Source organism: Pyxicephalus adspersus, chromosome Z, assembly GCF_032062135.1.
Source record: "Pyxicephalus adspersus chromosome Z, UCB_Pads_2.0, whole genome shotgun sequence".
In the NCBI taxonomy this organism is placed as follows: domain Eukaryota; kingdom Metazoa; phylum Chordata; class Amphibia; order Anura; family Pyxicephalidae; genus Pyxicephalus; species Pyxicephalus adspersus.
Window position 1 is genome coordinate 44,898,528 of NC_092871.1, and position 14,266 is coordinate 44,912,793.

The following is a 14,266-nucleotide window of genomic DNA, read 5'->3' on the forward strand; positions in this document are numbered from 1 at the left end:
CTGTCATATGCCCCCACACTCGTTTTTTTATTTCATCTGGAAGGGGGCAAAGCCAGGAACTTCTCAGCACCCCCTAGTATACTACTGGTTTCTCATTATTGTTCATGCAGTATCTATCTACAGAGGTTGTGCATTATAAACCCACTATTACAAAAGCAGAATACAGCCAGTCATATATAAAATAAAATAAACAATATATATATACTATACTTATATTCAATAAAGAAAAAATATTCTATATTAGGAATAGTTGAGGAGCAGATACATTAAAGGGATTTTAAGGGAATTTAGGTGAAAAAAAGGATAAACGTTACAGAATCAACGTTACTTTATACACCATGCAGAATACCATTTGCTATAATCCTCTCTCACCCAGTGAATTATACGGATGAATAAACCAAGACTGGACCATATTTATCAAGCGCCCACATCTGCTGCAATGATTTGCTACTTATATCCCCTTTCAGCTAACACCCCAACAGTGACAGACAGAGCCTGTCTGGCTCTGGTATTCAACAGGGAATTGTGATCTTAACAGAAAACTGACAGATTTTAGGAAGCGTCTTTCATTTACAATTAATAAATAAGCTGATACAAACAGTACATTGGCAGATATATATGCAAGAATCTTTTCCAGAAAAACAACTGTCTACAAAATGTGTTCTGCCTACTTGTGGACTCAATGTGAGTACACATACAAGTACTTGGACACTTGAAAAAAATCCCCAGCCATTTTACAGAACCCATTGCAGTTTATGTATTTATTTTATGCTTAGGGTCCCTATACAGCATTTTAGTATAAATTGATTTAGAAATGTATTGTTTTCTTTAAAATAAGAGGTATATTCAATATTTATTCCCTGTCAATTTGACCTAGATTTGGCAGTATATTCTTTAGAAGATTTAGCATTTATTATTATGAATACTTTTTTTGGAGAATTTGCCAGTAGGTGGCAGAATAAGTCTTACTTTTAGTATGCATTGAAATGTGCAATTCATGGAGATTAAGGCTACATACACACAACAAATGATTCTCGTCCGATTATCGCTTCAGAGCTGGTATAGGACCAGAATCTGATGTGTGTACAGCACTTTTCCAAAGTCTTTCATGGATCCATCCTGGTGGATGCATGAACGACGTACGACTCCAATATAAGTGAAGGGGATAAATCCTGTTTATTAATAATAATAAAGGGGAGAGAGCGCAGTGGGGTGGCACTTGCTTGTTTTCTTCCCTGTCCATAGAGCAGAATGGTGCTGTACAGAGCTCTTTCATGCATCATGCAGTCTTTTGGTATTGGAAAGGATTGTGAAAGATCCTTTCCAACAACAAAAGTCTATTTTGTGTACGCAGCCTAAGATGGCTGTGACCAGACAGTCATATTGATGGGCAAAGAGTTTAAAAATACATCGCTGTGTCAAAACTCTCCAATTAGATTTTGACAATTAAACTGTTCCTTGTAACACTCTATTCACGAATTCCACTCGAGAAGAAATGTAAATAACATACATGTATATTATGGTCATTGGATACCTTAACTATAACTTTTTTTTTTTTTGGGCAGCCCCCAATATAAAAGCCAAACCTAAACATGCAAAATGCAAGCAAAGAGTGTGTAGCTCCCCCTTTCCAGTTATACCAAGCCTATTGGAACCTAGCTAGCCAGAAGAGGAAAGCCACGAACTGGTAATGTAGGGGCCGGGCCCAATGCAAACCATACAAAACATTGCAGTGGAAAAATAGGGGCGTGCAACGGTGGATTCTATGAAAATTTTAAGGACACAAATGAGGACCAAGATAGGATGGTTGCCCCCTCTTGGTTTTGTAAGTGAACAGGTATAGTGCTGCATAGCACCTTGGCCCAAAAGTCCCAATAGGGGCCTTCTTACGTGTACAAAGACCTTTTACAATTTTTATTTAGCTGTAAAACTGCAGAGCAGGCAATAAACATCAATCACTCATGCATTGGCAGTAATGAAATGCCATGTTAGTTACTTGCTTTCAAATATAGTATAGAAAATACATTACATTAAATTTGTGCACCTTTCATAGCTTTACCTGTCCTGACGCCAGAAGTGACTATTACTATTAAACATAAACCTAAATTAATAGAGCTGTGAATATTAGACATTTAGATCACAGGCTATAAATAGGAACATATTAAACAAGGAAATAACTGAAGACGGAGGCAGGAATAAAATGTTAGAGCTGTTTTATTAAAAAAATCTGTGAAGTATATTGATTTTTACCGGTTCTCTGATATCATTTAGCGGCAGCCTACATGTGATATCAGCCCGGTAATTATTCACAACAGTTGGAGAAAATGAGATAAAAGCTATGATGGCTTTATATTTTATTATGAATGAAGAATGTGATTATTACAATTGTACAATACCCATCATGTAACTAGTTCCTGTACTTCATAAATATTAGGGGCACCATGATGATGTTCAAATAACATGAACTCTACAGGAAGGTAAAGAATTGAATATTTTTTAAACAAGCATGCAAATATGGTAACATGACTATTGCCATTCCTATATAAGAAATATTTTATTTTTGGGGGGGAATCATAGTTCCTTTTAAATCTAAATTACAGCGAGTTAATTGGTACATGTTTAATAATTTTCTGCTTGACCTTTGAACAGAGAATATGTATTCATTGTTTTTTGGTGTCAAAGTCTCAAACTCTTCCCATTTTTGCTATGAAATATTCTAGTTTTAATCAAAACTAAAGCTAGGAATGACCAATTCCCAAAAAGTTGCCATATTACCTTAATTCTAATGAAAATTGCTGCATCCATACCTGAATGCTTATATTGACTTTTTATAATGAACAAGGCGGCTGGTTTACACAAGATTAAATAACCTTTTTTTGATTTCTAACCAGCACATTCTATACTATTTTAAAGATCATTAACACACATACAAATTCACCATTTTACTGCTACCCAATCTGCCTTCTATGTATCCTCATTCTGTGGCCTACAACTTCACATTACAAATCCTTCAGCTAAAGCGGCAATACCCAGACCAAACATTTCTGTCACCTTTCTGGTCTGAGCCCCATCATCCTCTGTTCTAATTTATTTCAACTATGCAAAACCAACCGCCATTTATAGGAAGAGTCACATTGTCTTCACATTTTACTGATTATGAGTATATATATTATGAGTTGAATCCTCACAGTGACAGGTCCTCCCTGGGCATAATCTAATAATCCTCTCCCTCCTTTTGCCTATATGTAAACTTTTATAAAAACTTGTAGCATTCACACATTTTTAATAACAAAATACATTTCCAACATTTAAATTGTTATTCTACTTTTTCAAATTTAAATACACTTATAAGAAAATATCCTAATACAGGTATAATTAGTGTTATACAGTAATATTACTGTCCAACCGCTGCAGAGGGCGCTATCACAAACTGCACTAATCCACCTGTTCACTCTTCACAACAAACAGTGACAAATTTCTTACAGCTAAAAAATACATGTAAAATTCTGATTATAAAATAAGCTACATTTTAATGAGGTGCTTCTATTTCTATTTAATAATCTGTGTAAAAATAAATCATTTTCCACTTTGTATTTGGTCAACAATCTACATAGTTTCTATGTTATTTCACTTTCAACTAACTATAGCAAATCCTATTATATTTTAATTCGACAAATTTTTCTGCTTAGGCAGTTTCAGTAGTGTGCAGAGTAGAGTAACCAACGGGATTAGGAAGTGGTGATTGGTCACTGTGAGTTACTTACTGCACCACAAGGCACTCTATTTATAAAACAGAGAATCAGACATTCCCTCAAACATCCCCTGGTGGGAATCAGGTACTGCTATTGAAGCAGATGAACCTGGATGATTTCCACAAGGAAATGTCTGATTCTCTGTTTTATAAATAGAGCCCAATCTGTTTATCCTTATTAAATAACATCTGCCCCAATCCATATACATTTTTTATTTTCTGTACCAACTACCCACAGATAAACCAATTCACAGTACAAATCTGTAAGGATTTTGTATTTAGTTCCCTAATGCCTACCAGATCCTGCCCAGTAGTAAAAATATAAGAATATATGAATTTGATTGTGTTCTTTATGACATAAACAGATGCACAGTAACAGTAATAGACAGGAAGTTACTGGACAGAGTTGAGTTTGCAGTGAATTAGGACAGGGGTCAGCAACCTTTACTATCAAAAGAGCCATTTTGCCTCCTTTTCCACTAAAGAAAAATAGTCTGGAGCCGCAAAACATAACACAGTTTATAAACTTTTAAAGGTTTTAATATTTTTTTAATTTTACCTGTTACAACAAGTGTGCATGTGTAGGCCTACTTTGAAATAAATTAAACACTGAACTATGCCCCTAGAAGGGTGTTAGTCACAGGTGTCCCCCACTTGCACCTACATTTTTGGTTTTGTGCATCTCCCCATTCCAGAGGAATTGGGGTTCAAAGGAGGGGGATGTCATTGTACACACCCATTTGTACACACCCCGTGGTAGATTTATTTCACTGATAGATTTTTTTCATTAGAACACCGGATAGGGAATGCCCCTCCTCCACAGTGTCTTGGGAGGAAGGGGATCCCCCATCAGAGATCTCCCAAGGAGGCTGAAGAGCCGCAGGTTGCAGACCCCTGGATTAGGAGGCTGAGCTAATCACCCAAACGATTATGTAAGGAAGAATAAACACTTTTTTATGTTGGGCAAATTAGCAGGGAAAAAAAGATTTCTGATAAAAATACTTTACATTACTTTATAATATTTTTTTCTGTACTATCTGCACCATGTGAAGCTTGTCAGTTAAAATGGGCTAAAACCTCATAAACCCAGAATAAAAAGCTCAGGGTACCATTCCTAAACCCTGACTTCACAACATAATGAAAAGCTTATACTTGTTAGTTATGATGCTAATAGGAGCAAGTGAAAAATCCCACAGAATGCCTAGTTACATACAAAGTTTTATGGTCTAGAAAGACCACATTAATGGTGAGAACAATTCTAGAATAAGGCTCCTCATATTACTAAAAGTAACTTGATAAATATAATTTTCCCTAGAGTGGACATGCTGTACACAGAGCTAACAACTGTCATACCGATACTGAGCATATTACAACACACAAAGCTATACACATAATTTTTGTCCAGTTTAAGAAATATTTGTTTTTGTTTCTCTGCATGATTTCAGAATTTGACTGGATAGGCTGAGGCACCTCCCTGATCCAATGGAAAAAAATTATTTTCTTATAGACTATATCAGGTAACTGTATACCAGAATTGTTCATTGTTGCCACGCCAGTTAATCAGGGAGTGCTTTGCCACCGTTAATTCCTAGGATGCCATCTTCTATTAAATGTATCACCAATTTCTAATATTGCAAAGGCGTTTACAGGTAAATTGTCTTGTAAGTTGTCTGAGCAGTGATGGTATTTACTGGGTGAGCCTTATTGCTATTATTTGTACAACGATCTGCTAATTGCCATTTTTAATAAGCTGCCATTGCTTGTGAACTGGTAGATGATCATCCATACTCATGTCGGGAAACTCATCCTCAGAAAAGCTTATGTGAAGACAAGTGTCATTGGCAGAGGAAAAGGGGAGGGTGGTCTCCACGTTTAGTGGCTCTACCAGTCCATTACATGGAGGCGTCTCAGGCACAATGGTTGGCGTGTCTTCCAGGTTGTCATAGCTGCTTGCGATGGAGTGGAAGGTCCTGTTCTCCTCAATGGAGTTTTGGTGGACAGGCCTACTCTTTACAGGGGACAGGTCACTATTTTCAAAGCCAGGAAAATAGGAATTTTTAAAAGTTGGACTAATCTCCTCCAACTCAGCAGGTGTTATAGAACATGATGTAATGGTGGTGAAACTAGTAAGGTTGAGGCTAGTTGGTACGGTCACATTCTCAGTGGATTCATTGATAGGCCACGATAGGATCTTGGAGGATCTCTTTCTGGAGATTGGGGGAGGTGGGATCAGTTTCGGGATGGAGTGCAGGAGCCTTAGATATAAAGGAAGCAACATGTCAGTAAACCAATCCATAATTTAATTGGAATCTTCAATCTTTTTCATTCTAAAATTTAATAACCAAATAATGTTTACAGTGTGCATCCAAGAAAACCTGTCATGAAAGAAATGTGGGCTACAACAGCTAATTTTCCCTGCTGAAAATACTACTTGCCCATCTGTGATTTTTTTTTTGTTTCCAAAGTTTGAGTCACCAAGTTAAAAAAAAAACAAGAACTCTCAGAACTATTACTTTTACTGGCTTCTTTCCTGCATGCTTGTTCTGGGTCTATGGCAAATAAGTATTAATGTCAAATACAGTGAGGCAACTACCATTCTTAGAAGGTCAGCAATGGCAACCCTCATACTAATCCCCTGACTGATTCATATCCCAGTGATTGTGACTCACAAAGGATGACTTACAACATGCTAACATTTTTTAAAATCCCACTTTTGTACGCCAACTTCAAAGTCAAGTAATGGATGTGTGACTTTTGCTGACCAGTGGGTGATGTGACTTACTGAGAAGCAACATAGAAAAACATGATCATTTTCCTAAAATATACAAAATAGGATTTACTATACTCATTCTATGGTCCTGTTCCTTATTAGTTCATTGGAGGATGCAGAAATCTGTATTCAATGTATGGGTATACTGCTGCATATACATACAGCTAGGTCACTTGCAGTGCAGTCGCTGGTATGGCCACTACAGTGACAGAGTCTTGTGATCCAAGAAGATGCTAGTCTACCAACTACTGGGGCAACTACAATCCTTTGACCTGATCTAAAAACTACCAGAAGCTGCTTGATTAAAAAAAATGTAGAAAAACTAAAATCTAGATCAAGCAGGGATGACTACTTTTGATTTGTGTTCAAAGTCGTGTAAGCAGCTGTATTTCAGCACAGTAAAGAATACAAGAAATCTAAAGCCTGCATAAAACATTATTTTTAAGGTAATGAAAACCCGCAAAACTTCTACCTTACCATATTCCACCTTTGTGATGTGCAGTAATCCCTGGGAACCAACGAAAAATTACCTATTACCAATTATCTTTTTTATGAATATGTTTTTTTTTATCCTGCTATATAGAAGGAGTAGGATATAAGGTCAAGTAGTGTTTTTGGAAAAAAGACTGATATAGGGTTTGGGAAGATCAGTGTTATTGGGCATCTCCTTGCTAGTCATGTACAGAACTGTCCCTCACTGTATGACAACAATGTAACACATGTATTTCCCTTCTATATAATAGTTATGGTGAGTAAGAATGGCTATCTCAAACAGCAAATAGCCATGTCCCTGTGACTTTTTTAGGGTTGTTTATTCCCCCAAGAGGAGGGAGGGGTGAAAGCACAAATATTGCTTAATCTGCACCGATGTGGTAACCTACCGCAACCCGACCAATAAAATGATGTGTGAATGGTTATTTGCTACCATAATTTAGAACATTGTTTTTTTAGTATAGCCTACAATTTTTCTAAGTTGATTGGAAGCTGCTGAGATGACATCGCACAAGGTAGACAAAACTGTAGTAAATTACCACTGTAGTGCTTATTTCTACTTACTTGTCTTCTTCAGTTTGGAATGCAGATATCTCAGTGACCTCTGACCCTTCCACCTTGCGACTGACCACCTCCTTCTCATCACTGCCCCTTACAGGGTCATTTTCCTTTTCCAGGTTAAGAAGATTGAGATATGAATCTCCCATGTAATTTCCATTTACAACGTATGTTGAGGCAGGGTTGTTTTGTATTGGGGCCGGTGTGGAAGTGGCAGGAAGGTTTATTTCCAGGTTGTAAAGGTTCTTAAGGTTCAGTGACAGCGACTGGGCAATGGCCAAATTATGTATTAGGTGATTATTGCCTGAAAGCAAATAATACACAAATATGAGAAAAACCAGAAGAATTAAAATTTTATTATTTAAATGAATTTGCAGTAGCTCAAGAAGTCAGAAGCCAAACAGTGGAATTGTTGGCTTTGGACAGCACCTGGCTTGTACACTACACTTTTGGCAAGATAAAACCTGTTAGACCAAGCTTCTGTATTGCAAACTAAAAGTGTAATTCGTTATGTGGAGCATTCCTTAGAATACACACTGATATAAAATACAAATGTTCTGATTTATGTAAAACTTTAGGTATGATGTGTCGGTCATATTACACCTGTTGCCACCAGAACCAAGCTGTATCAACTGCAGCTTCCAACGACATTACAGAAATAGGAAAATAACACCTAAAACAGTGAATTAGTGCAGGAAACTACCAGGCATGCAGCTACCAAATGCATTTAAAAGATGCTCCATCTCTTAAAGTGCCAAGTCTGCAGAATTAGAATCCATCATTCTGCGTATTATACTCTATTTCTTGTCTAACCGTAAAATTTACTGATCCTCACCAGAAAACTTCAGACCAGATCTGATCTCCAGTTCCTTCAGTTGTTTCACCAACAGTGAGATGTGCTGTAACAAATCACGATTGGTTAGTAGCAGCTGGCGCACTCTAGCCTGGGATTCATTGCGTGCTGCTGTCTCTGCTGCAAGCTGGTCCTTTAAGAGCTGCACCTGCAATTCACAAACAATACAATGAATACTCTAAGAGCTCCTTTAAATCAGTCACTGCATCCTTGTTCTGTATTGATTAACCGTCTGACTGGCTAGGTGACTAGATGCTTCCATAAATCATAAATATGCACCACCATATTTTTCTTTGTACAAAAATATCTTTACAAATTGCAAAACCCCAAATTACAATATACAGTATATTACCTAGAAATTATTGCAGAGACATAAATAAATTTACATTTCATATAATGTGGCAGTCTATTTTTTTTTTTAAGCCGGATGTTGGGATATGATCGAATCTTTGCATATTATTTACTGGAGAATATGTGATACAATATGTGTGGCAAACTGTGGATTGCCTGCTGTCTTTTGTACTGCAATTGCCAACATGCCTTTGTAACTCCCAGGTTAGCAGTCAGGTCCCTGTTCACTGAATTGCCTGAGTGCAGCAGTACAACATGTACTATGTAATCATTGGTCTGACATAAATTTGTCACACGATAAGCAGAGATATTTGCCATATTCTCTCCATTACTTCTACAGGTGCATTCTGACATGACATATATATCAGACAGAGACTGGAGAGAAGAACAGTACTGGGTCACATTTACCTGTCATAAGGGATTATAAATGCCATGCTGTGTTATTACTTTAAAAGTTATGTGATAAGTGAAGGGGATTGATATCCACCTCTGGCTATGCCCTATCTATGACAGAACCTTCTTTTTAATTAGAAGGGGGAGACAGTGCTCACAAACTGGTCAATGTCACCTAGAACAAAGCTATTGAAGATAAGAATTTGGAGCTGTAAAATGTACAATACACTGGAGGTACATGTCCCCTTTTATTAGTAGAGCAGCTGAACCTCAATCCTCCATTAAGATGTGACTGTAACATTAGGAGAAGTACTTTTACTGTTAACTAATCAACAATGGTATTGAACTTATCTACTGTAGTAGCTAGTAAATTTTTTTTTCACTACAATACTTGAGCACCAAAGATCAAAGGGTTACATTCTTTTTTTCAAAAACTGGCTTCAATAATTATCTTCTGATGTTTTTAGCTAAAATGGTTCAAAGTTCTTTCTGCCTCTGGTTGCAGAACAGGCACCACCCACCTTCCTCATGCACTATTGGAACTCTGGTGTCATAGTGAAGAAGGCTGCACTCTCACCTGAGCTACGGCCACCTGTGTTTGCTGCTGCTGTTGGAGTAGCTGGTGCTGTAGAAGCTGTAAGCGATGCTGTGATGCCAGAGGGGTGAGGACAGAGACTGAAGATGCACAGCTAGGAGTGTGAACGATTGCTGATAATGAAGAGTAGGTGGAACAGTTTTCAATATCCTGTAAACAAAGCACACACAGTGAGGGCAAGCGCTCCATAATTAACAAACAGACATTATTTCTTAAATTATTTAGCAAAGTGTGTATTCAGCCCCATGTAGTGGATTAGACGTTCTGTAAAATTACACAAATGACCGTCGGCAGAGAGCCTGTACCTGTGAGGACGGCCTTACTTACTGCATGGAAAAGTGTAATAATCATTATAAATACACAGAAGACAAATGTACAACTTTATTTTGTAAATCAAACTAGAACACCTAGAACACTGACTGCTAGGGGCCAAATTAAGGAATCAACTGACTAAATATGTAGAACATGGAGAAGAATTGTAATTTCACAGTACTTTTTTTTTTTTTTTTTTTTTAGGTGAACATTTTGATCTGGAAATTATCATATAGGCATGTAAAATCATTTACATCGCTTTTTAAATTGTCTCCAGTTTGTCAAAATATAGAATAAATTAGGAGTGTGTAAAATGTATATGTCTGTGGGAAAGAATTACTTTCTGCCTACATGCGAGTTGTAATACTTAAGATCCAGTCGATAATGTGGGTTTTTAGATTTCTACCACCATCTGACTATCACACAAATAAACAGCTCCATGTTACCATTAAATAAAATTTCTAAATACTAATAATTCTTGAAAGTGAGCACACCAATGTTACTACAGTCTGGAGCTGCTGTGGTAATTATAACTTGATGTAATCAATTCATCCTAGGTGGCTATAGTCTGTTGTGAGTACCCAGAATTCTCTTGTTTTAAGTCTTACCTGGCCATTCTGATCTTTTAGCACTGATAGACATTTGACAACTCCCAGGTCTGGTGCAGATATCGCACGTTCACAGGTTCTCTTCTCTGCAGTGGCTCTCTGGAGATTTCCATCAGCTTCTTTTGTATCTTTATTTTCTGCTCCTGTCAGCTGTTGCCCTATCATAAAGAAAAAAAAGATAATATAAAAATTTTAAAAAATACTTTAATAAATTGTTACTGTGCTTGGAACAGTAATCCACCCACTGCTTAATTTGCATGGAATTTGCATAAATTAAATAAAAAGTTTTTTCACTGTATCAGGTGACAAAATATCTGCTTCTTCAGTAAGACCCTCCCAACCTGCCATTAACTCTCCCATTTCCATCCCTGATTAGAACGATTAACACTGAATGAGCAATTACACAAAGACAAAGGGTGCACTGTTCATTTACATATAAATTTATAGATTACATGCATGGCTGGGGAATATTAACAGAACTAAAATAGGCCCATATATTGTCATTTGTCAGTTTTCATTCTGTTAGGCTGCAGTCAGTGCGGATGTGATTGTCATTTAGATCATTTGGGAAGGTGAACAATACAACTGACAGCCGTTCCGATGCAATGATGCACTTTTGCCTCTGGCTACCTTCAAGTTTAGCCTCTTCCAGAGACTTATCACTGGCCCCATCTGCCTGCCCATCTGCATTCTGTTGGGCATGCTGAAGACTCATTTTGTGGCACACTTCAAAGGCCTGTCCGACTGTCCGTACAATCTGCATGGCTTGGCTCTGCGGAGAGAGAGAGATGCCATTTGTACTGATTATCATTATCAATCTCTGAACAACCGCAGGTTGCAGACCCCAAATATAAGACACAGAAATCTGCACAAAAAACATGCAAGCTATTCTAAAATTCCTCACAGTGCCAACTGATAGGACAATGACTGAAACACTACAAACACTTTATGACACTGTTTTTGACTAAACACACGACAATCATTTAAATCTTAGCAGTATCTTGTTATAATTTATGTCTACAGAAAGAACAAATTGTCCATTCAACCAATTTCGTCCATAGCAACGAGGAGACCACCTCTGCAAAACTCACTTTCTTCTTAGATTTGAAGACGTTACATTTGAAGGTGTTGCTGGCTCCGTCCCGGGCAATGTAGCTGAATATCTTCAGATCTTGTGAGTCATGTGAAACGTAGAATATTCTGCAAAAAGAAAAAAAAAAAAACTTTTCAGCCCGCCTGTCATCCTGTAAAATGGCATCTCTGTCATGAATATACAGTGCAGCCTGGAAGAGCAACGAGGAGATTAAATATTCAGCAGAGATGTGGGCCAGGCTGGAAATAAAATATGATCATATTCTGGAATTTGGTGAAATTATCCTGGCACTCAGCAACCTCTATACTGCCAACCAGATGCTCAGCAGAATACAGCTTAAATCCAAATTGCCCCTCCATGTAATATTCTTGCACCAAACTGTGATTACCTCCTAAAATCTCTGTTTTTAATTTTTTGACTTCTGGCAAGACCATCAATGTAAAACAGTACTAAAGGGCAGCAACAGGAGCAAACAATTTCTCCTCCAAACAGCAGACTTCCTGTGACACACTTATGGATTCCTCACCCAGACTGAAGTTGTGAAACCACTTAACGACACAAATCATGTTTTGCACATTAGTAGACCCATCAGTAACTTCTGCATTACTGGATACCTAATAAATCAGACTGTACAACAAGATATTTGTTTCAGAAAAGCTTTACCTTTTATCAATAAAAGCAGTTTTAATCTCCCAATTCACTTTGTCTAGGCTAAGATGATGCCACTATTCTGCTGAAAGTATTTGGAAGAAACAAACATGCTTAAGAATTTCTGTCATCAGTACTTACATGATTGTGTCATCTCTAAGCCAACATCTCAGTGCAGGAAGTGGATGCTGACCCCAGAGGATACCTAAACAAAATTGACACTCCCCTTCTGACAAGAACTACAGATAAGGGCACTGTTGGTGTGCACTGTGATTTTGTGAAAGAATGTGGATGTATTACACTAGCATATTACTTATCAACCTTAAAACCTTTCCAAGCAGAGTTACAGAAAACAATAGGCAAAAAAAATTGTTGGAGCTATCACAAAGCTTTCTTTTGTCATTTCTACTGTTATAACAATTGTGTAAACAAAGAGACTTGGAAATATCTAGTAAAGTCCTATTAATCTAGGTTATGTAATGCAGTCATATTAGAGCAAAGTGGACTAGTGAGGAAAACTCATTATTTGCTGTATTTTGCATGGATGTGTATTATCTCCGCTCTCAGGGAAACTTTTGCTATGACAGAATTTGTTTAATAAGAATTCACTAATAAAGCAAGTAAAGGAAACATTTCATTGACAGTAGAGTAAAAAGGTTTCCAAAAATGTATTTTTCAATGTATTGCAGGGATGAATATTTTAGGGGCACTGGGTTGGGTTTGTGTTGGTGTACTGTACATGACATGAAGACTGCATTAAGCATCTGGTGTAGCCATAGGTAGGAGAAAAAGGAATTGGTGAAGGGGGACTCTTACCTGTAGACAGGATCGTGCATAAGCAACATCTTACTCTCATCCCATGTCCATTCTTTTCTCTGTGACACAGAACCCACCATTAGAAACATCATATAGGATAGCTGACTGCCTGACATATTCCCCCATCTTACATTTCATATGGACTGCACTTGGAATCTAAAACATCTACAAGAATGCAAATGAGCATGAGGCCCACACACAGCCACCATTAAATGGGATTTTTTTTGCCTTTCATCTTCTATTTTAAAAAGATAAACGTGTCATACAAAATTCCCCTTCGTACCTTCAAAGCTCTGAAATCAATTATCCGTTGCTGCCACCTCCATGACGCCAGCTTTGATCAAGGACCTCAAGCTGACACGCATTGAAGGGTGCTGGTTCTCTGTGGGAAGATTTCCTGCTTGCATATTCCCAGAGATGAACTAAATTTAAACAAGTAACTGTTTAGTAGTACCCACTTTTTAAATGGCTACTCCACTCAAAATGGATTTCCAGTATGTGTAAACTGGATGGCTCATTCCACTTCCTTAATCTCTCAAGGGTCTCCAGTAGTGTTGATGTTCGAATTCGGGTTGTCCCTATATTCGACCCGAATATGGCTGTTCGAATTTGGGTATACCCGAACCGAATTTTGCTGCATTCGACAGCAAAAATTTGGGAGGAAAAAAAAAAATGTTTTTTTTAAAATATTTATTTCGTTTCTGTTTTTTATTTTAAACTTGTTTTTTTTTATTTTTTACAGGTTATCCTACAATGACATTATGAATCATAATGTCATTGTGGGATTCCTGGACCGTGGGAACTGTGCAGTCACAGTTAATTGAAAGCAGGTGCAAAAAAAGTATATAAGACCTACCCTGAAAATAAGACCTAGTGTGTTTTTGGAAGCCCAAAAAAATATAAGACAGTGTCTTATTTTCGGGGAAACACGGTATATGCTATGAGGACACTCCTACACATGCTAAATATTGGCATGAGGCAAACAATAGTTTTATCTTTACACGTCTTGTTTTCAAGAGAAAATGA

At 37.3% G+C, this 14,266-nt stretch overlaps 1 protein-coding gene across 1 annotated transcript in view; it reads right to left on the reverse strand.

Annotated features, from left to right (window-relative positions):
* Positions 1-4,385: 4,385 nt before the first annotated feature.
* Positions 4,386-14,266, reverse strand: part of LOC140343438 (carboxyl-terminal PDZ ligand of neuronal nitric oxide synthase protein-like) — a 50,643-nt gene continuing 40,762 nt past the window's right edge. The window contains exons 4-11 of the mRNA XM_072430109.1: positions 13,241-13,299; positions 11,775-11,883; positions 11,314-11,455; positions 10,684-10,841; positions 9,746-9,913; positions 8,407-8,572; positions 7,578-7,875; positions 4,386-6,006 (exon numbers count right to left, since the gene is read on the reverse strand). Of these exons, the coding sequence (XP_072286210.1) occupies positions 5,481-6,006; positions 7,578-7,875; positions 8,407-8,572; positions 9,746-9,913; positions 10,684-10,841; positions 11,314-11,455; positions 11,775-11,883; positions 13,241-13,299 (1,626 nt within the window). The 3' untranslated portion in view covers positions 4,386-5,480. The remainder of the gene's footprint in view (positions 6,007-7,577; positions 7,876-8,406; positions 8,573-9,745; positions 9,914-10,683; positions 10,842-11,313; positions 11,456-11,774; positions 11,884-13,240; positions 13,300-14,266) is intronic.